This window comes from Salvia hispanica, unplaced genomic scaffold (assembly GCF_023119035.1).
Source record: "Salvia hispanica cultivar TCC Black 2014 unplaced genomic scaffold, UniMelb_Shisp_WGS_1.0 HiC_scaffold_521, whole genome shotgun sequence".
Taxonomy (NCBI): domain Eukaryota; kingdom Viridiplantae; phylum Streptophyta; class Magnoliopsida; order Lamiales; family Lamiaceae; genus Salvia; species Salvia hispanica.
The window spans coordinates 14,256-41,325 of NW_025952269.1; the positions used below are offsets into that span (position 1 = coordinate 14,256).

Genomic DNA, 27,070 nt, shown 5'->3' on the forward strand with positions numbered 1-27,070 from the left:
AAAATCCTAAAAAAATAAAAAAGACATAATTTAAAATACTAGAAATTAAAAATTGCACACTTAAATTCAAAATCTCAAAACTCAAATCATAAAAAAATGGAGGCAAAGAAGCAAAAGAAGGAGTTCTCTAGTGATGATCATCTAACGGTTGCCAAATTTTGCCAAAATGTGCTCCACTGGAATTGGGCGGGGCGGTAGAATCACATGTACTTGCCCGAACACACAACTGCTCTTGCAAAGACGGATGCACTCCACTTCGAGGCGGACTACTTGCGGTAGAGCTTCCCGGGGTTTCAGGGTCGAACCAATTTCCCGCCTCAGGTACTTCGTCGGCGAGAATCATGTTGTGCAAGATTATGCACGTAGACATGATGTCGACCATATTCTCCATAAACCACGTACGAGCCGGGGCTTTGATAATGTTGAATCGAGCTTGGAGAACCTCGAACGCTCTCTCCACATCCTTGCGAGCAGCCTCTTGCTTCTGCGCAAAAAAAGCCTGGTTTTTGTTCATCGGCCTGTTGAAAGTCTTCACTAAGGTTGGCCACTTCGAATAGATGCCGTCGGCAAGATAGTACCCCATTTTATACTGGCGGTTGTTAGCGATGTAGTTGATGGCCGGCGCTTTACCATTCAGAACTTCGCTGAAGAGGTCGGATGCGTTGAGCACGTTGACGACGTTGTTCGATCCGAGGACCCCGAAATACGCATGCCAGATCCATAGCCGGTAGTCGGCAACGGCCTCGAGTATAACGGTGGGGTGGGTGCCTTTGTGGCCGCTCGTGTATGACCCCTTCCACGCCACATGACAATTCTTCCATTGTCAATGCATGCAATCGACGCTGTCGAGTTCTTCCATTACCAATGCATGCAATCGACGCTGCCGAGCATCCTAGGGAATCCGTGCACTTGTTCGTGAAGTCGGAGCAGAAACTGACAATCTGCGGTGCTTGACCGCTTCAGAAATTCGTCGGTGAAGGCTGTCCAGACGCCTTTGTAGAAGTTCATCAAACAAAGTCTCCCAGTGCTTTTTCCGATGTGCAGGTATTCGTTGAACAAATCTGCCGTTTGTCCAGTAGCAAGCTGACGGATCGCTGTATTACATTTCTGGAGCGTCATGTGACTAGGACGGCCAATAGCGTCGAACCCTTCTTGGAAGTACTCTTCCCGGCCCGCCAATGTATTTGCGATATGCTGAAATAGCCGTTTCCGCATACGGAAACGGCGACGAAAGTAGGTATCTCCCCACATTAGGTTCTGACTGAAGTAATCGCGTATCAACCTTGCGGTGGCTTCCTCCCGATCACGATGGATGTAAATCCGGGATCGCCTTTGAGGAGACGCCGCGGCTTCCTCCTCCCTACGTCGATATTCTTCTAGCGATTCTTCCATTATTCGACGCATTTGCTCAAATGGATCCATGAATGGATTAAATTTGGGAGAAGAATAATATTTTGAGATGAAGAATGTAGAGTGTTTGAATGCGAATATAAAGTTTTTTTATGGTGGATAATTTGTGGGAATGATTTGGTATTTATAGAAGTGATTGGAGGCTTAAAACAAATTTAAAAAAAATTTAAAATTTAAAATAGCTGGCTATAAACGGCTAGAATAATTTTTGGGATTTTTTAATTTTTTTTAATTTTTAAATTTTTTCTGAATTTAAAAAAAAAAATAATTTTAACGGATATAAACACACCCACTCGCGGGCCGGCGAGTGGGCGTCACAGACGAACGGGAGAGCGCCACGTCGCCAAGGCACGTGGCGAGACAGCTCGCCAGCTTCCTTTCCCAGGCGAGACACGGGACAAGTTGGGGACAAGATTGATTCCTGCATCGCTGTCTTGATGCCATCTCGTCTCTTCAGGGACCGCATCGAGACGCCATGTGGATTCCCTGAGAGATGATTCGCTTAATTCAAAGAAGAAGCACACATATCAATCCAACGGCTGTCATTCACGATCCGCGGAGGTGCCAGGCGGCGGCCATCGGAAGTATCAGGTAAGTTATGGGTCGGATACAAGCTTGGGCCAACACTAATGACTTGGGTCGACTCATTTAATCTCATTAGGCCAGGCCCAACCGAATTAAATAGGAGCCCAATCACAATAGATCCTCCATACATATTCAACAATACAAATAAGGTTTTAGTAACTACCAAAACTAATTAGATGTTGGTAACTTAATGTGATTTAATAAAGTAAAATACTATTACATAATTCATATGGAAATTGGAATTATGTGACTAATAAGGTTTTTAGTAACTACCAAAAGAAATTAGATGTTGATAAATGGTAATAGTAACTTTTAATGTGATTCAATAAAGTAAAATAAAATTCACATGGAAAATAAAATTATATGACTGTAAGGTTTGTACTAGTAACTACCAAAAAAATTAGAAGTCGGTAACTTTTATTGTGATTTAACTATATATAATTCACATGTAAAATAAAATTATGTGACTAATAAGGTTTTTAGTAACTCGTGTGCGGCAATAGGTGTTGGGATAGCACTCAAGGGTTGGCTGAGAACAATAAAAATTGTCGAAGAATTTATACTTTCTATCTTTGGTAATATAACAACTTTATTTTTATATTTTCGGGGAAGAAGAGCAAGGAGCAAATAATTCAAGGGATATCAAGTAGAGCAAAAGATTATTTCCCCATGTTTTATGTAATATTTGTTAAACTGAATATGCATTATTTTGCTTTTGTTTTTTTTAGTTTATTTGTTTATGAATAGTTAAATTTTTAGAATTTTATGGACTGAAACTAGGAATGTCGATCAGGCTAACTCGTTCGGATTTGGATCAACCCACTCTGCTTGTCGGGATATTCGAGTTATATGAATTTATTAGGTTATAAAATTTTCAAGTATATAACCCTAATCTACCGAGTATCGGGATAACCTATCCGGCCATTCTGGCAAAAAAGCATTCGAAAACAACTCTCGAGATCAAAATTTTCTTCGACAAAATGATTCTAAATTTTATGTATTTTTCTCTTGTAGTTTTAGAATCACATAATATCTTCAAATTTCCATGACTTTTCTCAATAATAGTTGGAGATTAGTTGATCAAGTACAACATAAACAAAGAGAACTGAAAATAAGAGGAATCAATTTGAAATTAAAGCTTGCGTTTGAGTTTTTATTTTGGCATTATTCATAATAATTTTTTTATGAAATTAGAAATCATATCTTACATGAATCACTGTTAAACTTTAAACGATAAATATATTGGAATTTTGATGGGCTAATTCTCAATTTTGTCTTGATTGGTTTTGGCGCTGGTGAGCCAGTGATGGCAGGCGACGGGACAACGAAGAATAGGTCGAGGTGGAATATTCCGTCGGTAATTCCCCAAATTCCGTCGGTAATGTGCTTACCGACGGAAATTCCGACCAAAATTTCCCGTACGTAAATTGCTCGTCGGTAATAGTTACCGAAAGATAAAATCCGTCGGTAATATTTTCGACGGATTCTCCGACCGATTTCTGTCGCCGGTAATGCGAAACCGTCGGTAAATGCCGATTTCTTGTTCACACTAATTTCCGTCGGTAATTATACCAATTCCGTCGGTAACTAGATTCCACTATTTCCGTCGGTAATTAAATCATTTCCGTCGGTAATTAATAAGTATTTTTTACAAATTGATTCTATAATTTACAGTGAGAGTGTGAGACACCTATTTTCATTTATACAGTCAAATCACCTATAATAGCCAAAATAATCCAATAATGAAGATATGATAGATAAAAGGTATATTAGTTAAACATAACCAAAGTACGAATAAAAAAACACAAAATAGGAAGTTTATATCAAATTTGGAATTGTTGGGACTATCATGATCCGATTCATCTTCTCCTCCATCAATATGTATCAGGTCTGTGAAGCATCATCATCAATGAGTCGTGAGAAATTGGATTGTTGAGACATCAAGATCCGGTTCATCTTCTCCTCCATTGCTGAAATTTTGACACTTTGCGCATCTAAATCTTGTCGAAATTCCCCCCTTATTTCCTCCCTAATTTCCTCCCTTATTTCTCCTCTTAATTCAGCCCTTAATTCAGCCCTTAATTCATCACGCAATTCATCTCGCAAGGTTTGTGCTCTTGCGGACTCTGTCGAGGTGTAGAACACAAGGTTAGATGCCAAGTTTCCTATCCCGAACATCCTCTTCTTCTTGTCGAGCTTTCCTCCACAAACATCATTGATGAAGATGTCACTCAAATTTGGATTTTCGCCCTTTGTTGCTGCAATCGCTTGCACCTTCGCCTAGATAATAAAAAATTATACACATAACTTAAAACATTGAACTACACCTCAAAAAACATATTACTTGAATAATTGATAACAAATAACCAATATAACAAATTGTTCATGAAAACTTCTTCATTCCCATGCCCCTGACCTCTCCTACCCCCTAAACCAGACCCCCCACCCCCTGACCTCTCCTATACCCCTGATTTGATAGTTTTTGTGTTGTGATAGCATTTAGAGTCCAAACTTTGTAATCTCATATCCATGTTGTGAAATCAACTTCAGATAATAGTAAATATCCACTGCTGCAGTTTTAATAACAATATCATATCATTAATAACTTTTCCTTTCTTTCATTACCAAATTTAATATATTTCCCAATATACTAAGCAATCTTGCATGTTGCCAGTATAAGGAATCACCAAATAAAAGAAATTCAAAAAATTTATGTGCTAGCCACCTAATTCCAGTATGACATATGGAAATCAGAATACATTCAGCTCAAATTTGCAGCTAAACCCTATCACCATGCTTCATGTAGGTAGCCAGCAGCCCAAAGCAAAAATCCAATACAAAACTAGACTTAATTAGTCTTCTTCCAACCCTAAATATCTCAACAAATCCTTTTATTAATCGAGAGGGAGGTCCAAATTCTATCATAGATCCATGCTGTTTTTTTCTTGTGTTTTCACATCTTGTCATTTATTGTAAAGATAATCCAAAGATATAGCCAGCTTGTCATGTATTATAAAGAACATCTACATTAATATATACTATAACTTACATCGACATCTGCAGCCTTTTTGCAAGTGTATGTCCCATCTTTATAGGTGTGGAGTGATTTGAATCCGGCATATGCAACATCCTTCAATGATACACCTCTCTCGGCTGCCTATTTATTAAAATATAAATATAAGTTAAAATATAAATATATGTAGCGTATAAAAAAACACTTACCATTCGTAGAGATTTCTCTGTGACTGACGTTGACCCTCCTAAATGTGTCCTCATGCCCGTACCAGGTCCATCTGGTTCAGATCGTCTGGCCTTACTTGCAATAATTGACCTTTTGACAGTATTAGGATCTTGCCAGTAAAGTATCAATCCTGCCCACATCTCTTGAGGTACATAAATTGGCCTAGGTTGACCTTTATTGTACCTATCCTTCACTTCACTAATATAATCCGAGTATCTTCTACCAGCTCGCTGTCCCCATGCTTTCTTCACATCATTCTCCCATTCGGGGGGCCAAGAAAAAGATTTCTGTACAAAAAATGAAATACTTACTCGAAATTATTCATAATACATCTCCTTGACTTCCTCAGGTTAGTGCAAATCAAAATAGTTTTCTATGTAACAAAAATAATACTTACTCGAAATTCTTCATAATACAGCTCCTTGACTTCCACAGGTGTCCTTTTCCAGTTAAACCCAGTATTGTTTTGAATCTGATGAAATGAAGATGTAATCACCCTTGACATCTTACTGTGATCGGCTATTTTCCTATAACACCAAAATATTAATCAACTATTGATAAATAATGTGAAAGTAATAATTAGTAAACTAATAACAAACCCAGTATATGGATTCCTCTGAAGTGGAATCCTACTATCAAGCATAGTAGAAGTTGCTTCAACGGTCTCCTCTTCCCTTTCACCAGAAGTTTGTGCTGACTGCGTTTGAGTATGTCTTGTATGAGATGAGTTGCTGGTCTGTCCACTACCTATAGCATGACGAACGCGACGATCCATATCTAAAATAAGTAATTGAATGTTAGCGCAGATCATGGCAAAAATCATTTTTAACAATATCCGTCATCATCAAAATAAATCAATAAACATAGAAAAAATTAACCTTATCATATATCATCATCATCATTTGCAATATTGTCATCATCAGAAATTATTATACTATCATCTGAAGGGTATCCATCATAATCATCGATGTCGACCATTCCACCATTTGGATGAAGTACTGGAATGCTATCACCTATCGTTTGGTTACAATCCAACAATGACATATGCAATTCATCCTCTTGAAACGGTGGTTGTTCAGTTACTGTTGAAGATGTTACCGGATTTGGAACTTCAACTTTAGATCTTGCTTTGACCTTGCATACTTCCCACCAATCCTTTCTTGATTGATTCATGCTAGGATACGAACAATAATACACTTGATTAGCTTGATTCGCTAACACAAATGGTTCAAACTTGGATAACCTGCGAGTGTGGTTTATAGAAACCAATCCGAAGTCCTTATGAATTAATGTCCCAGAAGGTGATGGATCAAACCATTCACATTTAAATAATGTGATGCTCTTAAGTGGGAAACCAGGATACTCCAATACACAAACCTCCAATAATCTTCCATAAAAGTTCATCTCTTCATTGCCATATATCTCACCTTTAATGCACAATCCACTATTCATCGTGGCTTGACTTGACTCACGTGTTATGGTGTGAAACCTATATCCATTAATAACATACCCATGATATGTTTTGACCTTTACTAAAGGCCCTTTTGCTAGATCTTGGATATATTTGTTCATGTCAGAGGGGCCCTGATTCCCTCCAAATCTTTTGAACCATTCAGCAAATTGTGTGTCAACCATGTCTCCTAGATCAGAATCTGATAGTCTTGGATTTGCTGATAGCATTTCATCTTCAAACAACCTTTCAAAAAGAAAAGATATAAAGCATATGTATAGAAATATGGATTGAAAGGAAAACATTTTCGGTATTTTACTACTTACTTCAGATAAATGGTTGAAACTTCGGGACAATTGAGTAGAACATAAGTATGTGCAGCCTTGTATTCTGAACTGTCCAAATATCTTACTGACATTTTTCCAAGTGGACGTCCTGTTTCTTTGAAAATAGAAGGAGCATCTGGATCCTCGTTAATGCCACTACAACTTTCTCCACCACAGTTACGAGGCTCGTTCCTTATCTTGGTACTCACATGATCCTCAAAATAGTATGAACCAAATGTAGACACTTCTTCTAGCAAATAAGCATTGCTTATGGAGCCTTCAACTCGAGCTTTATTTTTTATATTGTTTTTCAACCTCTTAAGATACCTTTCAAATGGATACATCCATCGATATTGAACAGGACCAGCAAGGCGAGCTTCATCGGCTAAGTGAACTGGCAGATGTTCCATTGAGTCAAAAAAACTAGGTGGAAAGATACGCTCAAGATTGCATAAGATTATCGGAATATGATCACTAAGCCTGCACATATCATCCATTCTAACTGCTCGAGTTGTCAAGTTCTTGAAAAACATACTCAAATCTGTAATCGCTTTCCAAACATTTTGTGGAAGAAGCTCACGAAATGCAACAGGAAGTATGCGTTGCATGAATATATGGCAATCGTGACTTTTCATTCCATACAACTTGAGTTTACTCGAGTCCACACATCTACCCAAATTAGATACATATCCATCCGGAAACTTAAGACTTTTCACCCATTCACATAAGACCTTCTTCTCACGATTGTCAAGGGTGTATGAAGCTTTTGGAAACATTCCTGTTGTTTCATCGCGCTTTAATTCAGGTCTTGCACAATATTGATTCAATTCTTCCCTCGACTTAGTTGTATCTTTAGTCTTCCCTTGGACATTAAGCACTGTGTTGAAGATATTATCAAACACATTCTTTTCAATATGCATTACATCCAAATTATGTCGAATCAACAAGTCTTTCCAGTAGGGGAGATCCCAAAATATGCTTCTTTTCTTCCAACCTGAACTAGCACGATTAGACAAAATTCTATTCATCCCATTAGAGTCCTCCATCACTCTAACTAGACCCAATCTTTCTATCTCATTCAAGAGTTCTTCTCCAGATTTTGATTCTGGTGGGTCCACTAAAATCATCTTATTCTTTCGAAACGCCCTTTTGTTCTTTCGATAAGGATGATTCTGGGGCAAGAATTTTCGATGATTGTCAAACCATGATTGTTTGCCACTTTTCTCCAACGTAAATGCATCAGTGTTTCCCATGCAGTGAGGACAAGCCAATCTTCCAGCAGTACTCCATCCAGACAACATAGAATATGCTGGAAAATCACTTATGGTCCACATCAACATTGCTCGCATTTGAAAATTTTGCTTCAATGAAATATCATAGGTGGACACGCCTACTTCCCACAATTGATTCAATTCTTCTACCAATGGTTGAAGGAAAACATCCAACTTCTCTTTAGGATTACGTGGACCAGGAATTAAAACTGTGAGAAACATGAACTGCTCCTTCATACACAACCAAGGAGGAAGATTGTAGGGAGTTAAAATAACCGGCCACGAGGAGTACTGTTGTCCTAATTGTCCGAACGGCTGAAAACCATCAGTTGAAAGACCAAGTCGCACGTTACGACTTTCTGATGCAAAATCTGGAAAAATATTGTTTACGTGCTTCCACGCTAGAGAGTCGGCCGGATGTCGCATCACCTCATCATCTATTGATGTAGCATGCCAACGCATTTCTGCTGCTGTGGCTTTAGATGCATACAATCTTTGCAGTCGAGGAGTCAAAGGAAAGTAATACATCTTTGACACTGCCACTTGTCTGTTCTTGTGGGATTCAGATTGTTCCTTAAAACGTGAAGTCCCACAATATCTACATGTATGTAGTTCACTATCATTCCGCCAAAAGATCATACAGTTATTTGGACAACAATCAATCTTTTCAACTGGTAATCCCATGCCACGCAATAGCTTTTTGGTTTTATAATAGCTATTAGGTAATAAGTCCCCATCGGGCAACCCCTCTTTTATCAACTCAGTAAGCCGATCATAGCATCTCTCCGGCCAGTGATACTCTGCCTTAAGACTCATTAGTCGAACCACAAATGACAATTGTGAATGTCTCCTACAACCAGACCACAACTCATTATCAGCTGCATCTAACATATCATAAAGCTGTTGGGCATTAGGATTTGGTGGCTCTTCTGCCTCCTCATTGTTAAATTGAGGACCACCAACGTCTAATACCATTGTGTGGTAAGTGCTAGGTGCTCCAATTTCAAAATCCATTCCGATGTTTCCAGCTGATTCTGATTCTGATTCTGATTCGACTGTGTTTTCGACTGTGTTTTCGACTATGTTTTCAGATGGTTCTATTGATCTTTCACCGTGAAACCTCCATATGTGGTAATTCTTTACGAAACCAAACCTGGAAATATGATACTCTACTTCATCTGTGTCTCTAAAGCACTTGTTATCACATTTTTTACAGGCACATCTGATTTTGTCTCCATCCATATATGCAGGTTTACCACTTGCAAACTTGATGAAATTGTCAAGTCCCTCCAAAAATTCTGGATTAAATTCACCATGTGGAAGTATACGTCTATACATCCACTGGCGATTTCCACTCATTTTTATAATTCCTAATTGAAAATTCAGCTTATTTATTCATCAAAATATAAAAGCATCTTCACATATCATACAATAACACAACAATATCACATAGTATACCACTCGCTTCACCTTAACAACAAGTCGATGGAGCTAGGAAAGCTCCACCCCAAGCCTAGCCACCAATTTCTAACACTAAGGCATGCTCCTAAACAAATGAGTGTAGGCATGACCGTGAATAAGAGAAAATAAACGGAAAGCGGCTTACCCTTGGAGCTAAATTCTTCTCTTCAACTCCAAGCTATAAATCTCCTAGCTCCGCTCGTTGAATAAGAGACAACTGCAAAAAAATGGTGATTAATCAGTACACATGCCCTATTTATACTTAGTTTGTGAAATAACATTGATTTGTTGCACGTATACTGACTTAATTCCATCTAGGATGAATGAAATTCACAAACATGGTGCTGTTATAAAAAAATCGATCAGAAAAGAAAGCAGAATGAATTAGCTGTTATCCTCACATTAACGAAATGACTAATGAAAGCTACATAACTCATCGTTGTCATAATTATGTCTGCAAATTACCACCGGGTTTTATTATTGTATGTATGTAGTTCTTGCATTTTCTCCTCTCTTTATATGACCTAAAGACCTGTGGTTTTTCATTTCAGTACTCTTAACAGATAAAACTGATAAAAATAAAAGATTTAGGTGCCATAGCTGTAAAGGATTTTGTCCACAAGCTTGTGAGAACCTTTTAGAATACCTCATCACCATGAAAGAGATCACCTGTGAAAAATTAGTTAGACCAAAGCATTAACATCTGCATGAATCAACAAGAGGGAAAAAAGAATCAGTACATATCAATGCGTATGACATAAACTGAAACTATATTGGAATTGCTTCAAGAGTACTTGAATATCATAAACTGATAAAATTGTTTTGCAAAGATTTAACTAAATCTGAAACTGTTCATGCAAAATATTTAATAAAATTTGTATTGTAGTCCATCTTCGTTCCAAAAGAAAGGAAAATGAAAAGAACCCTGTGAAAGGCATTAGAATAAAACTGTTAGTTTTAATATAATATATTTGCGTATGTGCAGTTTCAGGTGGAATGCTCCAGCATGGCAAGTACAGCTGAGGAGATCGTAAAGCTAAATGGATATTTAAATGGTAATGGTCATTTTGGTGTTTGTAAAATCATGGATATTTGTTGGTTTCAAGTACATAGATGCAGATTAAAGATGATTGAGAAAGAAGAGAACAAACAGAATGAACAATTTCAGAAGCAAAAATAGAAGAGGTAACAACAAAACTGAAAAATAGAAACATTATATTGATAAATTAACTTGGATTCACATAAGTTGTCATTAACCATAAGCAAGCATTGGATCAAGAAAAAATAACGGGATAGTCCCAAAGATTCACATTTCCTTGTTTAAAAAATGATGTTACAAGATGAATGACTAACTAATCCAATGATGCAACACAGGACAAGGAACACTTTATAGATCAATTTCTCAGCATTTTACAGCATGAAGATCTGATGTGTTTTAATTAACATTTCTGTATAGAAAAGAAAATAAAATCACAACTAGAATTACTGGTACAAGGCAGTGATCACAGCTGATACACTTAACATATTCCTGCCTAAATCCAATAAGAAGGTAATACTGACTCATGTGATGGCAAAATATTTGGTCCTATAACTATAACACAATGGCCAACATCAAGACCAGCCATGGACAAAGAAACTTTAGTCTAAGTAGTACATTCCAAAACTCTATCACATGTAACAGTCTCACTGCAGATATCCCATCCTAGGCAACCTTAATGGCCATTGAATCGTGATTCGTGCATAGCTCTTGGATTCATAAAAGTGCAAGTAGAAGAAAGCATCTATGTCCATTGCCATATATTAGGAAATCTCAGACTATGCAAAACAATTTTACATTCTGTTCCAATATACCATCGGACTAAAATAAGCAAATGGAGATATAAATCATATAAGTCTAAACAAATGAAGGTAGAAGAAGCACTTGATCCTAGCAGCAATGGTATCTAAACAGCAACAATGGTATCGAAACAGACTCGAGTTCCCTCAAAGAGACTCGAGTTTCCTCAAAACAGATCAGCTAAACGTAAAGCAAATTTCTAATAGAGCAAATTTTCTGCTAACACATTACATATCACCTCACAATTAGAAGACCAGTGATGGCATATATACCCACTCACAATTAATTCTGCTAACACATTACAAAAACTTCCTACATATATTGATAATATTAAGTAGAAAAAACCCTTATTATAACATAACATGTAAAAGGAGAAGAATGAAGAGTAATACCTCTGTGAAAATGTGAAGTAAAAGAGTGGTGGAAGAGAGCGCTCAAATGAACCCTAGCAAATCCAATTTAAGAAAAACTCAACCAATTCCCCCAAATCCAACCTACACTTGCAATATTTGAATTCGCTGTCACCTTAATTCTTCAAAAAATGGTGTAATGGATAGGTGAAAAGGGGATTCTCACCTTAATTCTTCAAAAATTGGAGGTTAGAGCTGTGGACAAGGGTGGAGTCGAGAAAACAGAATGCCGCCGATTTGAGGGGAGGAGACGGCGGTGGCTGTAGGTCAGCGACGGCGATGGCTGTAGCTCGTCGACGGCGCAGGCTGTAGCTCGGCGACGGCGTAGGCTGCAGCTCGGCGACGGCACTGGTGTAGCTCGGCGCAGAAGAATGAATGACTTCAGCAAACGGTTGTGTTTTGGAAATTTAATTTAATTCTTAAGATTATTTAATTCTCTTATTGTGTATTGGAATATTTAAATTAATTCTTAAGATTACCGACAGATCAATTCGGTCGGTGATAGCTTTACATTAACAAATAGAGAAAAACAATTCCGTGTACAATAAAATGCCACTAAAAAAAGTGAGAAAATTACCGACGGAACTGTTCCCTCGGTATTCCGGCGGTAATCACAGACGGATTTGTGTATGTCGGTAATTCCGTCGGTAAATAGCGCATTTTTTGTAGTGTATTTCTATAATGTTCTTCATTGCATTACTTTGATGTCCTAAGTAAATGTACATGATACCATACGTTCAACGTGTATAACAGTAACACTGAAAAATTGTACTACGAATATTTAAGTGTGCTTTAAAATTTACAAGCACTTTGGGCTTAATGCAGTATGTTACAGTAGTGTAATGCATCAAGTGCAATGTATATATGCCTGAGCTCAGTTTATATAATGCCAATAAAATGTGTATATTTTCGAATTATGTGTATTTAGTACAATTATCAATGAGACCATTTTAACCTTAATGCCTATTCAGTGTTCTTAATATAGACACATTTGTCACACTCGTTGATTTTAAACCCATTTGATAACATTACATTATCAAATTTCAAGTGTCATTGTAACGGTGCTTGCTTCAATCCATAGAGGGACTTCACCAGTTTGCATACCTTCTTCTCTTGTCCAGGTACTACAAACTCTTCGGGTTGTTCCATATAGATTTCGTCCTCTAGTTCACCATTTAGAAACGCAGTCTTTTAACATTCATTTGATGAATCTCAAGATTGTGCAATGCAGCAATCGCGAGAAGCACTCGGATAGATGTAATCCTCGTTACAGGTGAATAGGTGTCGAAGAAGTCATGTCCTTCCTTTTGTTTAAAACCCTTTACAACCGGTCGGGCTTTATACTTATTCACTGTTCAATCAGCCTTAAATTTTCTTTTAAGCACTCATTTGCACCCTAAAGGTTTTGCACATTCGGGCAAATCAACCAACACCCAAGTAACCAGTCAGGCTTTATACTTATTCACTGTTCCATCGGCCTCAAATTTTGTTTTAAGCACTCATTTGCACCCTAAAGGTTTTGCACCGAACCAACACCCATGTGTGATTTAGCAAAATTGAATCAATTTCGCTTTGAACAGCTTCTCTCCAATGTAGTCAGGACCAAATGTTTTTGATGTTCTGACCCTACTACCACGTCTTAGTACTGCATCACTTCAGCACGCGGCTCGCGGCGGGGCGGGCGGCGGTAGCGCGCGTGTGTGCGCGCGTGTGGGCTTTACAACCCATCTTAGTCCACTATAATTATTACATGTAATAATCCTTCTTATTAAATACTGGTTTAATAAGGTTGTAACCATAATTAACTCTCATAATTATTCGCTAAGCTTCTCTCACAGCTCATTAAGTTTACAATTTTGCACAACTTTAATCCATTATTTCTCACTCACCGGGAATCGCATTTGAGAAAATGAATATACAACGGTCATCTACTCCGAACATAGATCGACTCTATATCATTTAATTTCACAAAATTAAATGTCTCGTTGAAATTATAATTGGTCAAAGTCCATTGACCGGCATAGATTCCAACATTGTTATCGTGTCATGTTGACCCGAAGTGGTTCGTGTTGTTAATGGGTTCGTATCGTGTTCATGTCTGAGGGTAGCGGGCCGTGTTCGTGTTCGTGTTTAGAGTTTTTTAACGGGTCGTGTTCGTGTTTGTTGTTACCGTATCGTGTCGTTATCGTGTCGACACGATAACGACACAACAAGCACAATTTGCCAACCCTACACTCATGGATAAGGAAGCAATGGATTGTAGAACACAACTTAGAAAGTTCAGCATAACATGCAAACAAATGTGACAAAACACAATAGCCATTATTCAAATTCTTATCTTCTTCTTTGTGGTGCTCGGCTTCTCATCTTTATCATGTAAAATCTGTAGATCCATTCCAACAACCATTTAGGCCTTCCATACCCAAGAGTCAGACCACCCACAATCAGACCGATTGCGAATCCACATCCATATCCGGAAACAACCGCCTGCCAACCGAATCCGTCTAGAATACCATAATCATCATCATGATCTTCTTCTTGCAGCATGACAGGAGGCGAAGGCTCTTCACATTTTCGTGTTAATGGAAATCCACACAGTCCAAAATTCCCAGCATATGATGTATTTTCAAACGTGGAAAACTGGCCATTGGATTGAGGTATCTTCCCTGAAAGATTATTCATGGAAAGGTTTATCACAGCAAGAAATGTGAGCTTTGTAAGCTCTGTTGGAATTTCCCCTTCCAATCGGTTTGAAGACAGGTCCAACGACTCGAGTTCTGCCACGTTTCCAAGAGATGCAGGTATACCTCCTGTGAGGCAGTTGTGAGACAGATTCAAATATATCAAGAAATTCAAATTTCCTATGGAGTTTGGGATACTGCCTGAAAATCTGTTGGATGACATGTCGATTGTTGTGAAGGTAGTCAAAAGATTCTCGTATTCTAGATCTGAACCTTTCACTGTTAATGTCAATGAATATCTATAAAATGAAACCCGTTCTTGATCTACTGGATGATTCTCTTGTACATCCATCATCCCTTTGAAATTCCTCAGATATCTTTGGGGCAGATTGCCAATGAATGCATTATGAGATATATCAAAAACTTGAAGCTTGGGGAATGGAAGCCTGGTTTTGGAAATGAGAGAAGAAATGGTACCACTAAAGTTGTTGGATCTCAATATGAGGACGCGAAGATCAGTGAAATTTCCGGTCCAAACTGGAAAGGTGTCTTGTATTCTGTTGTTTCCAATATCAAGAACCTGCAGACTTTGACAATTTGAAAGGGATTGGGGTAATGCTCCTTCCAACTTATTACCATTGAAATCGAGTAATTCAAGCATACATCCTTTTCGAAATATAGGTGGGATGAATCCTCTGATGCTGCAGTTGGATGCTGTGAAGGTGACAAGAGAAACAGACAAATTTCCAAAGGAAGCTGGAAGGACACCATTCATCATCGGATTGTTACTAATATCCAAGTAGCTTAAATTTGGGCAGTTTGATAAAGAAGAAAGAAATCCCAATTCTTGATTGGGAGATTCTGCTCCGGTCAGATTATTTTTACTGAGGACAAGGAATACCAGCTGGCTTAGATTACCGAAGTTGGGAATGGAACCCGTGAATGAGTTACTGCTCAAGTCAATAAAGGAAACCCGAGAAGCATTGGTGATAGAGGTTGGAATTTCACCTGTCAATGTGAGTCTGTTAATTAGAAACATACCTATATACTTATTCAAAAGTAAGATCCAGGCATTGTACTGAAGAGAGGTCAAAATTAATAACAAAATTTTATAAAAAAAGCTGAAATTTTATGGGAGAAGTAAACTTAAAGATTCAAAATTATATTAGACCAATTGTAAGAGACAGATAAGTCAGATTATTTTATTCTGAAATCAAAGTAAGTTATCAAATCATATTTATCAAGCCGTTATCATAAAGAGACAGATAAGTCTAGTAAGTTTTCCAATTTGTTGTGAGACACATTGAAGTACTCAAGAAGCTCGAGGTGTTGCAGTGACTTAGGTATGAATCCAGAAAGACTGTTGTTATGCAAAAACAGCGTTTCTAAACTTATAATATCTCCCAAGGAATCAAAAATGCTTCCATCAAAATTGTTATCATTAAAAAATCAATCGAGCTAGGAATATTACCTGAAAATTGATTATACGAGAGGTCTAATATGTCTATTTCCTTCAAATCTCCAATAAGTGGTGGAAGCTCACCACTCAATTGGTTTGATTGCAACTCTAGATACACCAAATCCTTAAGACTCCAGAAGCTCAAAGGTATTGCCGAGTTCATCTTGTTCATCGCAAAGGAGATGCTTCTTAGGGTTTGAATTTCACCTAGGCATCCCGGGATCGAGCCAGTGAACAGATTCGCACTCATATTCAAGTCCCCCAGCATCCGGAGCTGACAGAGATCATTTGTGATTTTCCCCTCAAGTTGATTTTCTCCAAGCCTCAATACTTGGAGGTTTTCCAAGTTTCGAATAGTGGTTGGGATGGATCCGGTGAGTTTATTACCAGACAACTGCAAATTCAGCAAACTAGTTAAGTTTCCAATCTCAGAGGGAATGCCACCTCTAATGTCAGAGTATGTAGCCCTAATAACTTCAAGCGAATTCGAGAAGTTCCCGATCGAAGGAGGGAGAACTCCGGCCATTTCATAATTGAATGAAATTTCTAAGAATTTCAAAACGGGGCAGTTTGTTAGGGAAGATAGGAGTTCATTCGCTCCGGTGAGATTATTTTCCCAGAGGGCGAGCCTTTCGAGGTAGTGTAGGTTGGAGAAGGCGGGAACAGAGCCGGTGAATGAGTTTCTGTTGAGTTGCAAGCTAGTGAGCATGGTGGCATTGTTGATGGAGCTTGGGATTGTGCCGCTGAGTCGGTTTAAGAATAGAGTAAGATCCTCGAGATTGGGAAGTGTAGCCCCCATGTCTGGTGGGAGTGTTCCAGAAAAGAGATTTTGTTGAAGTTGTAATGCTTTCAATGTTGAGATGTTGAATATGGAAGATGGGATGGAGCCATTTAAATGGTCATTGAAGGCAACATGCAAACGCTCAAGGTTTGCTAGTTTACCTAGCTCTTCTGGCAGTTCACCTGCCATACAAATTTAGAACAACGATTTGGAAATATTACATAGAGTAATGATACAAAGTATGAATTAAAATAATAAAAAAACTGCACATAATATACACACACTACACAACAAACACTATGCACACACACTGCATACAAACATACACTACACATACTATACACTCACTGTGCACATTATAAAAAAAAAAATACTCAACACATTGCACACTCTACACACACGCTATACACAAAAGAAACACACTACATACTCTATATGTAAAATACACACATTCCACACAAATTACACACACTACGCACACTGCACATTAAATACACACACTGCGCCTACATCATTCACAAACTGAAATTTTAAATTTGGCTCGGTTTTACAGTTTTTCGGTTTGGTTCAGTTTAAACACTAGGCAAATTCAGTTTTTCAATTCAATTCAAATCGGATTGGAAAAAAAATCTAAAAACTAAAAAAAAAAAAATGGATGCTTGAAATGTGTGTAATTTGTTAAGTGTGTGAAATGTGTGTGGTATGTAGTATGTGAAATGTGTGTAGTGTGCGTAATGTGTGTGGTGTGTGAAAATATGTGTAGTGTGTGAAATGTGTGTAGTGTCTGTAGGTGTCAAAATGTGTGTAGTGTGTGAAAAGTATATAGTGTGTGAAATTTGTGTATTGTGCGAACTGTGTAGTGTTTGAAATGTGAAATGTCTGTAGTGTGTGTACTGTGTGAAATATTTGTATAATGTGTGTAGCGTGTGAAATATTTGTAGAGTGCATGTAGTGTGTAAAGTGCGTCTAGACTGTAGTACTATATTCAGAAAATGGATGCTACATTCCACTAACTCAATCCACACACATTTTAATATAAAATCAATATAAAAAAGTAAGACTCACCTTCCACTAACTTTTTCTACCACTTTCTTTTACAAAATCAAAAATTTCTTAAAACTTGAGGAAATGAGACATTTATTAATGCACGGAGGGAGTAATAGACTTTTGGATTCGAGCAAAAAATGTCTAAGTTGGTTCCTAGTTACAAGTAAAAATTGTCTAGATTAACTAGCTAATCTCGACACGACTATCAATTTTAAATTGAAATGCTTTTACACACGAGTCAAAACCGTCAACAGAAAAAATGAAAATACTCCGTGCAACGAGCCTAAATTTTCAATGAAGAAAAATGAAAAGCTCCATGATACTCCTAAATACGATTATAAACTATTCATCAAATTGAAGACTATTTCGAGTTACGTACTCCCTCCGTCCACAAAAAATAGACAAAGTTATGAATGACACGATTTTAATGTATAGTTGGTAAAGTAAGAGAGAGATATGAAAAAGTAATAGAGGGATGGAAAAGGTAATGGAATGAGTGTTAGTGGATTGTGGGGTCCACATTCAGAATGATGTGTATGGTTAGTATTGGTTGAAAATTTCCCATTTTTAGAGCATTCACAATAGGTAGGACTAACCAATAGCTTTGCACTAGGACAAACCAAAAACACCTCCTGCCACATCACTAGGACTAACCACAGTACAATAATTACCTAGCACTAGGACTAGCCGACGCCCTAGCCAATAAAACAAATTCACAGATTCGCAAATACATAGTAAAAATTCAACACGAATACGGACGGAAGAGAAACTCGTTAATACAACAACGAGACGTATATATAGAGTTTTAAAAAAATTTAGAAAAAAACGTTAGGATCGCTCACCAATCGCGTGTCCACAATAGCAGACGAGCGATCGGCTAACGCCCTCCCCTGACGGATGACCGCTCGTCCTACTCGCTCGTCCGTCGCCAGCTCACCGACTCCAATAGTGGACGAGCGCGACGGACGAGCCGTTAGTCGGTCGCTCGTCCATCTGTTCGTTCGCTATTGCGGATGCTCTTAGACTTGGTACAAAGTTGGTGGATACCCCTAAATGGCAAAAACAGTCTATTTTTTTTGGATGGAGGGAGTAAAAATATTTCTGATACTTAACTTGAGGATATGAATAGATTTAATTAATGAAATTATAGATATATATTCGTATCATATTTTTAGAGATATCTAGTACGATTAGAACTATGTTTTCCCTATATAAAGAGTATGAAAATATTTCTGATACTTAACTTGAGGATATGAATAGATTTAATTAATGAAATTTGTAATGCGACAGAAAACATACCTTCCAGCTGATTTAAAGAGAGTCCTAGAGTTTTGAGGTATGTAAGATTTCCGATTTCCTTTGGTATGGGACCTATATTTTAAGTCCACACATATATCAAGACTTTATAAGGTTTACGTACAGAAGATGAAAATAATCAATTAAACACAGAATTTAATTAGCTATATATACAACTTTCAATCAAATATTAGGGTCATATATAAGATACAGTTAATGAATTCGAGCAAAAAACTATATGAGGTCTTTATGTTAAAAAGACACACCTAAATTACCGTGTATTATATATGAACTCATAAGCAAATTATAACCCAATCATTAATTTATCAATTATGAACTATTCATCAAAGGATGTGTTAAAATGACAACCACTCTTAAAATAACACTATACCACCATTTCTAGCCAATCATTTGTACACGTGGACGAATAATCAGCTGTCATGTGGAAATCATAAAAAAATCGCAAGGGTAAATTTACACGGACGGCAACATCCAATACTCTAGACTGCAATATCCAATACTCTAGACTGCAAGGTGACGCGGCCTGCAATATCCAATACGCTAGACTGCAATCTATAGATTGTTGTAGATTGCTGTCTAGCGTTTATACTATTGCAGTCTAGCATGATGTCACATTGTCATTTTAAGAGTGTTGTTATTTTAACGCACCCCCATAATAAATTGCAGAAATATAGAATTCTAAAAATCTTATTTTTATCATAGCTTATTCAAATTAATCTTAATAAAGATAGATTAATGAATTAGGTATAATTAGGTTAAAGCTCTAACATATCATTAATCAATTATCATATTATTAACATTACTAGGTGTTCAAATAAATCCAAGTATAAAATGAAACATCAATTTCAAAGCATTTAATATATTACTAAAAAATATGACATGTGCCGACAAGAAGACAGCCATACCTGTTAACCGGTTGGTCGAGAATGATATAACCTTGAGCTTGCTCAAACTCCCAATTTCAATTGGTACACTGCCACTTAACTCATTACTACTTAACCAAATCTCTTCCAGCTCTTTGCATTTTCCAATATTTGGTGGAATCCTCCCTAACAACTGGTTGTTATCCATTATAATTCTTTTGAGTTTTGGATTTTCATTACCACACATATCATTTGGTATCTCACCACTTAAACCATTAAGTTTCATATTCAAATACACCAAAGAAGAAATATTGAAGATGCCACGAGGCAAAGTGCCCATGAACATATTCCCTCTCAAATTCAACCATTCTAGTGAAGAAAAATTGGCAATCTCTTTCGGAACATATCCTTCAAGAAAATTGTTTCCGAGCTCCAAAGTTAGCAAAGTGGAAGCATTGAACAAAGAAGGAGGGATTGTCCCAAAGAAGGAGTTGTTATTGAGACGGACATGTTGGAGTTGAGATAAAGATCCTAACCACGGCGGGATTTCTCCGGTGAGGTTGTTAAATCCCGCGTTTATCGTCCTCAAACGACGTAGTTTGGAGAGGTGGGAGGGTATGGGGCCGGTGAAGTTGTTGGAGCTGATGTCGAGGGATCGGAGAAACATTAGGTTTCCGAGATGCGGAGGGAGGGTTCCGTGGAGGGCGAAGCCGGAGATGTTGAGGGCGGTGACACGTTGGTGGCGGGGCCCGCATGAGACACCGGTCCATTCGCAGATGGAGGTGTTGGTGGACCAGTTGTTGAGGGAATTAGGGTTTTGTGTGAGGGAATTTCTGAAGATAATTAGGGATTGTTGATCAGTGGAGTAGTTGGGAGTTGTTTGGGTTGAGGAGAGGGTCAAGGAATTTAGAATGAAAAGTGCAAGGGAAAGAGAAAGTAAGTAAGTCTCCATTCTAATTCTTTTCATTGATGAATGATTAGATTGTGTATGTTTGAAAAGTGAGTGATTTTTTTGTTGATATTTATGAATATTTGGTAGTGTGTGTACATGCAAAGAGAAAGTAAGTCCCCCTCTAGTCCCCACTAAATGTTCCACATTCGACTGACGAAGGTTTAAAGAAATTGTTTAACTCTGTTAGTAAAAGTGGGTATAAAAAGTTAATGAAAATGAGTCTTACTTTTATATATTTTGTATTAGTTTTTTCATAATAAAATATGAGTTAAAATGAAATAGTAAAATAAAAGGTCTATTATCAGAAAACAGTAAAAATGAAATAAGACATTTATTGGGACCATCCAAATAAGAAAATATGTGATATTTAATATAGATTGAAGGGAGAGGGATATGATGTTAATGGAAAGGTAGATGACAAAACAAGTTGACCGTGAGGACCACGTCGACGTTTTTAGTTATAATTCCTTGCTCATCGGTGGAAAATTAAATGCATATTTATTTGTCATGCATTTACTATTTTTCAAATTAGACCTTTTTTTATCCATCTCTTAATTAATTGCAGTTATCGGCGTCGAGAGTGGACGATGGGAACGCAGAAAATTAAGACTTAACTCATTTAAGTCAATCAATTGATTTTCCTCTGCATACTTTAATTCTACGTACACATTAAAAGTAAGATGGCGTAGTGGACATGTAAGTATTGTTTTTGGACCAAAACACACTCAGCCACAAGTTTAGTTCTTGGATTTTCATTTATAACTGTCGCATATTTTTTTATCCATCAAAATTATCTACTCCCTCCGTCCTACAATGAATCACTCATATTGTGTACACAGATTTAAAAATGTAAAGAATAGTGGAATGAAAAAGTTAGTGGAATACGAGGTCAACTTTTTTATATTGCTTTTATATTAAAATGTGAGTGATGTGAGTTAGTGCAATATGAGATCTACTTACCATTTATGGTAAAAATGAAGTATGACTCTTATTGGGGGACGGACCAAAATAACAAAGTGTGACTCTTATTGCGGGACGGAGGGAATACTATTTTCGATGTTCTAGAATGTTTATCACTTGTTTCATTTTCTGTTCTTCTAACAAAATTTGTCACGTTTTACATTTACCAATTTTGGTAGTGGGACGACCCTACATCCCACCCACTAACTCATTCCTACTCATAGTTTATATATAAACTAATATAGTACTCCATAAAAGTAGAATCTATATTCCACTAAATGTTTCAACTCAGTTTTTATTATATTTCTTAAAACTCATGCTGGATCAAAATTGACAAATTTTGTTGGACGATCATAAAGAATCACAAATTAGGACACAAAAACAAGCGCGCGTTTCTAAGTTGAGGATAATTTATTATAATTATATTTTTTAGGACACTTTTACTTTTGGCCAGAACACCAACAATAAAGGCACTTTATAAAACATTGATATAATAAAAAATATAAATTAATATTATTAATAGCGTTAAAATATCCTTAGCCATTTTTTTATTGCACTAATTATTACCGTAACACGTACAACCTCTGATTAAAATAAACTACAGTAACACTCAGAGTCTCAGACTATGTCCAAGAAAATGCAATTCATTACTATCCGGAATATAATGATTATTAGATGTGAATCTAGACTAGAAATTCGTACTAATTATCTGAAAAATCCGGTCAAATGATGACAAAAGGTTGATAGTTAAAAAAAAAAAATTGAGTCCGTCTTATCATAACCTTTTAGTCATCAGATCGCCAACCAAGAATTCTCTTTTTATCTTGAGCTTCACCACTGTAAAATTTTGACCTTTCATGGAAAGTGTATGACTTAATAAGGTCATGCTATCCTCGTCCACATAGAGGTCAAGTGGCTGAAGGCTTAAGCGCCTACCAAATTTTAGTGCAAAAGCCTCTATTTTGGTCACACTCAACTAAAATTAAAAATGAGTTTAATCGGTAGATAGTTCACATGTGAATCGATCTGTTGTTCACATGCGAATCGACCGGTTCATCCGGTTCAAAATGGCTCTTTATATAGATCATTGGTTTATTAATGCAAGCTAGAATTAACCAAGCACGGTTTGTAGCTAAACCATATGTCCTGGCGGCCGCGGTCCAGTTATTAAATACTTCATCCGTCCCACCCTAATTGACACATTTTGTTTTTTGGAATGTCGCACTTTAATGACATATTTTTAAATATAGAAACATCACCCTCGATTTCTAATTTTTCTCATTCTTACTTTATCTTCTGTCAACATAACTAACAAAATAACACTGTGTTAAATCTCATGTCAAAAGGGAAATATTCCACTTAGGACGGGACAAAGGGCATAATTGTTTTTATGGTATAGGTTAAAAAAATCACATGCAAATTATGCAATTGGCCGGCAAGATATTAGAAAATCACATGGAAGGCGTCGTAGTCGTTTTCAATTGATTGGAACAAATTCGTGCATACATACAACTTGATAATGGAGTCAATCATAACATATTTTAAATATTGCATTTAATAAGTTGACTTAAGTCCACCTTTCGTTAGGTCAATTTATTCTGTATTTTACTGTTTCCCTTAATTTTATTTTGTAGATATTTGTGAATTCTCGATTATATCCAGGAGTTAGAAGTGGAAGAAGGGAGTTACAATGCATGAAAATATTTTATGGAGTAATTTTTATTTGTTTGAAAAATGTTTATTAAAGGTGGAAGAAGGGAGTCTATGATGTACTATCAAATTAGTTAAGGTTGGCATCTGAAAATGATTTTCACAGTATTCATATGGCGTGTAAAACCTTCCTACAAACACTGAACAACCTAAAACTAAATTTAGAAAATTCCAAAAAATTAATAAAATCATAATAATACTCACAAATTGACGTTTTCTCCTTTTAAACGAACTCGGTTGGCCAAACTAGAGCTTGATTTCTAGGGCAGTTTGGAAAATCATCTGCGAAATTTACGGAATTCTAACTTGAATTTTAGCGGAAAACTGCATTTAGTGAAATATGAAATACTAATATTTAGGTCCATGAAGTAACTCGAACAAAATTTAAGTCATCATATTGTCTTTAGCAAAAATATCCCCTGCATAATTAAATTCTACATGTGCAAGCACAATTTTTGGACCCAAACACACTCATCCACAAGTTAAGTGGCCCATTCTATTGAGAATACAACTGTATTGTTAGACCAAAACAAAATACGCCAGAAATATTACTTGAAAGAGACTACATTAAATAGCCGGAAGTTTCGGGTATTTATATGCAAATAAATAGAGAAGTGGAAAAATTTGTGGACTAATATTAATTTAGCTATTTTTATATACATAAGAGTTTGCAAAGTTTAGTGTATTTATATAAATTAAAGAAATTGAAAATTTGTAGACTAATATTTTAGTTATTTTTATATACATAAGAGTTTGCTTTATGTTTGTTGGAGTTACCATTCGTCGTGATTTTTTGGCTAAGCACCTAGCTAGTTAACACTAATAACAAATATTCTTGTAAGAAAATTCATAACTACATTGGTAGTTTTTCTATTGATGCTAATTGAGAATAGAAAGTTCAACTAATAGAACAACCACCAACAGCTAGCCCATGTGTGGAAAAGTATTTGAAAGTGAAATAACAATATTAAATTATATACTAGGGCAGTATTCTATTAAAAATGGCTAGATGAGACTATTTTGTGGACGAATGGAGTAATAAAGTGTGGATGGAGTAAGATTAGTGGAATGTGGGCCTACTATCATTTATGGAAATAGTGAACGGTGAGAGTAATAAAATGTGGATGGAATAAAATTAATGGAATGTTGGCCTATTATCATTTATGGAAATAGTGAACGGAGGGAGTAATAAAGTGTGGATGGAATAAGATTAGTGGAATGTGGGCATATTATCATTTATGGAAATAGTGAACTTAGATTCCAAATGTGAGACGGAAGGAGTATTTGGTGGAAATGGATTGCTCACATCTTTAAAAGGTATTATACGTAGGGAGGATTGTCCACTCATTTATATGCCCTCTGTACATGAAATGTTCTCCACATTTTGACTCGACGGGTTCTAATAAATGTGATGAAAATGAGTGGAAAAAGTTAGTGGATTGTGGGTTCCACATTTATATATTAGTTTTATAATAAAATGTGAGTGTAATGAGTTAATGAATAGTGAGCTTCATTTATGCAAAATGGAAAAAGAAAAAAATAGAATATATTTCGCGAACGGAACTAAATGACAAAAGTAGACAACATTTCATGTACGGAAGGGTGTAAGAGTTAGGATTACCATTTTACTGATGCGGACAAGAAGATGTTGTTGTACGACCCCATAACGTGTAAGGCTTGAATGATTATTAGGCTTTCACGCTTGCAAGTTTGCAATAAAAAAAACTTGTTACTAACATGAATATGTTCTAATACTATGTTAAAAATAGAACACCTATTCCCTTAAATATCTTATAAGAAGGACGAGTTATCTGCTCAATTATAAAAGAGTTCAATTACTATTATGTTTGTGTGACAAAAATGAGTTTCACTAATATACTTCTTTCGTCCTAATTAAGTTGGGTCATATTCTTTTTGTTATGTTCTAACTAAATTGAGTTATATTTTCTTTTTTGACAAAATATAAAATATTCAATCATTCTTACTTTATTCCATCACCCACTTTACTCTCTCTTTATCCTTTCTACTTTATTCCTCTCTCTTACTTTTCAACATAATTTCTTAATCTCCGTGCTCAAAAATTGTGACTCAACTTTGTTGGGACGGGGGTAGATTTTTTTATGTATGAAGCTTGCCTAACTATTTACATGACTCAGTTATTTTAGCTGGTTTTCGAATACATTAATTAGGCAAGAAAAAATATACTACTGTTTAATAATTGAATGGGCATATATAATTACAAATACGTCCAGCATATACTACTCTTGAGTGATAGAAAGTCTATATAAAGGGAGGTAAGTGATAACAAGATTCACCAACACTTGCTCAATTGCTCTTTCCTTCCTCTGCTATGGCTATCACAAAAAATTACTTCTTCCTATCTGCAATATTCACACTTATATTTTTGTTCACATCTCTGGATTTCACTGGTTAGTTTTATTTCTCTTTTCAATATTATTTAAATTTATCTTTAATTAATGTACAATTAATGTTCATTCTCAGTCATATAGTTGAGATAAACTTTTTTAATATAGATTATTCTACCATTGATCAATCTTGCTTGATCATCTAACTTAATTACATTCCATCATGACTATATGTAGAGCGATACATCCCTTAAAATTAAATATTTTGGTTGATTTTTTAATTGGTACACAACTTTTAACTTGCAATTTAACTCAAACTTTTAAAATTTTAAGAAAGATGTTGGATTCAAAGATTTTACACCTTCCGTGCTTAATATGAGTCTCATTTTAATAAGACACGAGTTTTAAGAAATGTAATAGAAAATGGGTTGAAAAGGGGTGTAAAATGTGGGTCCTACTTTTATACTCTCTCCGTCTCATAGAAATCGACCATATTTCTTTTTTCGTACTTCCCATACAAATAGTCGATATCCATTAAATCCACAAAAGAATCTATTTAGGTGATTATGTGGGTCGATTCAATTTCATGCTTGAACATGTAGAAACATATAATTGCGCAATTAATCACATAATTTAAATTAAATTATGTTGTTGAATACTTACAACAATGATTCTCCAAAGAATCGAAGTGGCTTGCTACTTCTCCACGTGTAGATCTTGAAGCTTGATTGTGAATGCAAGACCAAAGATCTTCTAACCTATGACCCTTAACTCTATAGATCTAAATTCCTTGTGGGAGGAATCTCTTAGAAATTATAAGAATCTTGAAGGAGAAGACAAGAAAGCCAAGTGTGGAGGCTAGGGTTTGTGATAACATTTGTCTCATCTCCTTACATTCTTATTTATAGAGTTTATGATGGGCTAGGTTAGGGATCTATGGGGC

General features: G+C 36.3%; 2 protein-coding genes and 1 long non-coding RNA gene across 17 annotated transcripts; 1 reads left to right on the forward strand and 2 right to left on the reverse strand.

Moving 5' to 3' along the window:
* Positions 1 to 3,727: 3,727 nt before the first annotated feature.
* On the reverse strand, positions 3,728 to 12,671 carry LOC125199497. 14 transcript variants are annotated; one of them, XM_048097496.1, is made up of 10 exons: positions 12,569 to 12,671; positions 12,158 to 12,339; positions 11,974 to 12,075; positions 10,391 to 10,413; positions 9,890 to 9,961; positions 5,836 to 6,013; positions 5,634 to 5,763; positions 5,218 to 5,523; positions 5,045 to 5,152; positions 3,728 to 4,275 (listed from the first exon to the last, which is right to left on the reverse strand). In XM_048097496.1, the coding sequence occupies exons 6-10, from the start codon at positions 6,009 to 6,011 to the stop codon at positions 3,880 to 3,882; spliced, it is 1,116 nt and encodes a 371-aa protein (XP_047953453.1). In that variant the 5' UTR covers positions 6,012 to 6,013; positions 9,890 to 9,961; positions 10,391 to 10,413; positions 11,974 to 12,075; positions 12,158 to 12,339; positions 12,569 to 12,671; the 3' UTR covers positions 3,728 to 3,879. The 14 variants fall into 14 exon arrangements, with proteins under 14 accessions (XP_047953453.1, XP_047953455.1, XP_047953451.1 ...); XM_048097498.1 differs by having other exon boundaries at positions 10,379 to 10,413; XM_048097494.1 differs by having other exon boundaries at positions 10,391 to 10,447.
* Positions 12,672 to 14,233: 1,562 nt separating this feature from the next.
* Positions 14,234 to 21,177, reverse strand: LOC125199494 (receptor-like protein 36). Its single transcript, XM_048097480.1, has 4 exons — positions 20,182 to 21,177; positions 19,259 to 19,330; positions 16,144 to 17,094; positions 14,234 to 15,680 (listed from the first exon to the last, which is right to left on the reverse strand). Exons 1-4 carry the CDS (start codon positions 21,104 to 21,106, stop codon positions 14,326 to 14,328), a joined length of 3,303 nt encoding a protein of 1,100 aa, XP_047953437.1. The 5' UTR covers positions 21,107 to 21,177; the 3' UTR covers positions 14,234 to 14,325.
* LOC125199495 lies at positions 20,944 to 21,853 on the forward strand. Of its 2 annotated transcripts, none has more exons than XR_007172596.1 (2): positions 20,944 to 21,075; positions 21,657 to 21,853. It is a non-coding gene; the product is annotated as an uncharacterized LOC125199495 (long non-coding RNA). The 2 variants fall into 2 exon arrangements; XR_007172595.1 differs by having other exon boundaries at positions 20,953 to 21,079.
* Positions 21,854 to 27,070: the final 5,217 nt, after the last annotated feature.

Coding starts and splice junctions, on each gene's coding strand:
- LOC125199497 (XM_048097488.1), bottom strand. CDS start 9,642: ATGAGTGGAAATCGCCAGTGGATGTATAGACGTATACTTCCACATGGT. Junction 6,933..7,012: donor GTTTCAACCATTTATCTGAA/GTAAGTAGTAAA, acceptor TCTTTTTGAAAG/GTTGTTTGAAGATGAAATGC.
- LOC125199494 (XM_048097480.1), bottom strand. CDS start 21,106: ATGAAAAGAATTAGAATGGAGACTTACTTACTTTCTCTTTCCCTTGCA. Junction 19,331..20,181: donor CTCGACCAACCGGTTAACAG/GTATGGCTGTCT, acceptor CTTAAAATATAG/GTCCCATACCAAAGGAAATC. Junction 17,095..19,258: donor CTCTTTAAATCAGCTGGAAG/GTATGTTTTCTG, acceptor TTTGTATGGCAG/GTGAACTGCCAGAAGAGCTA.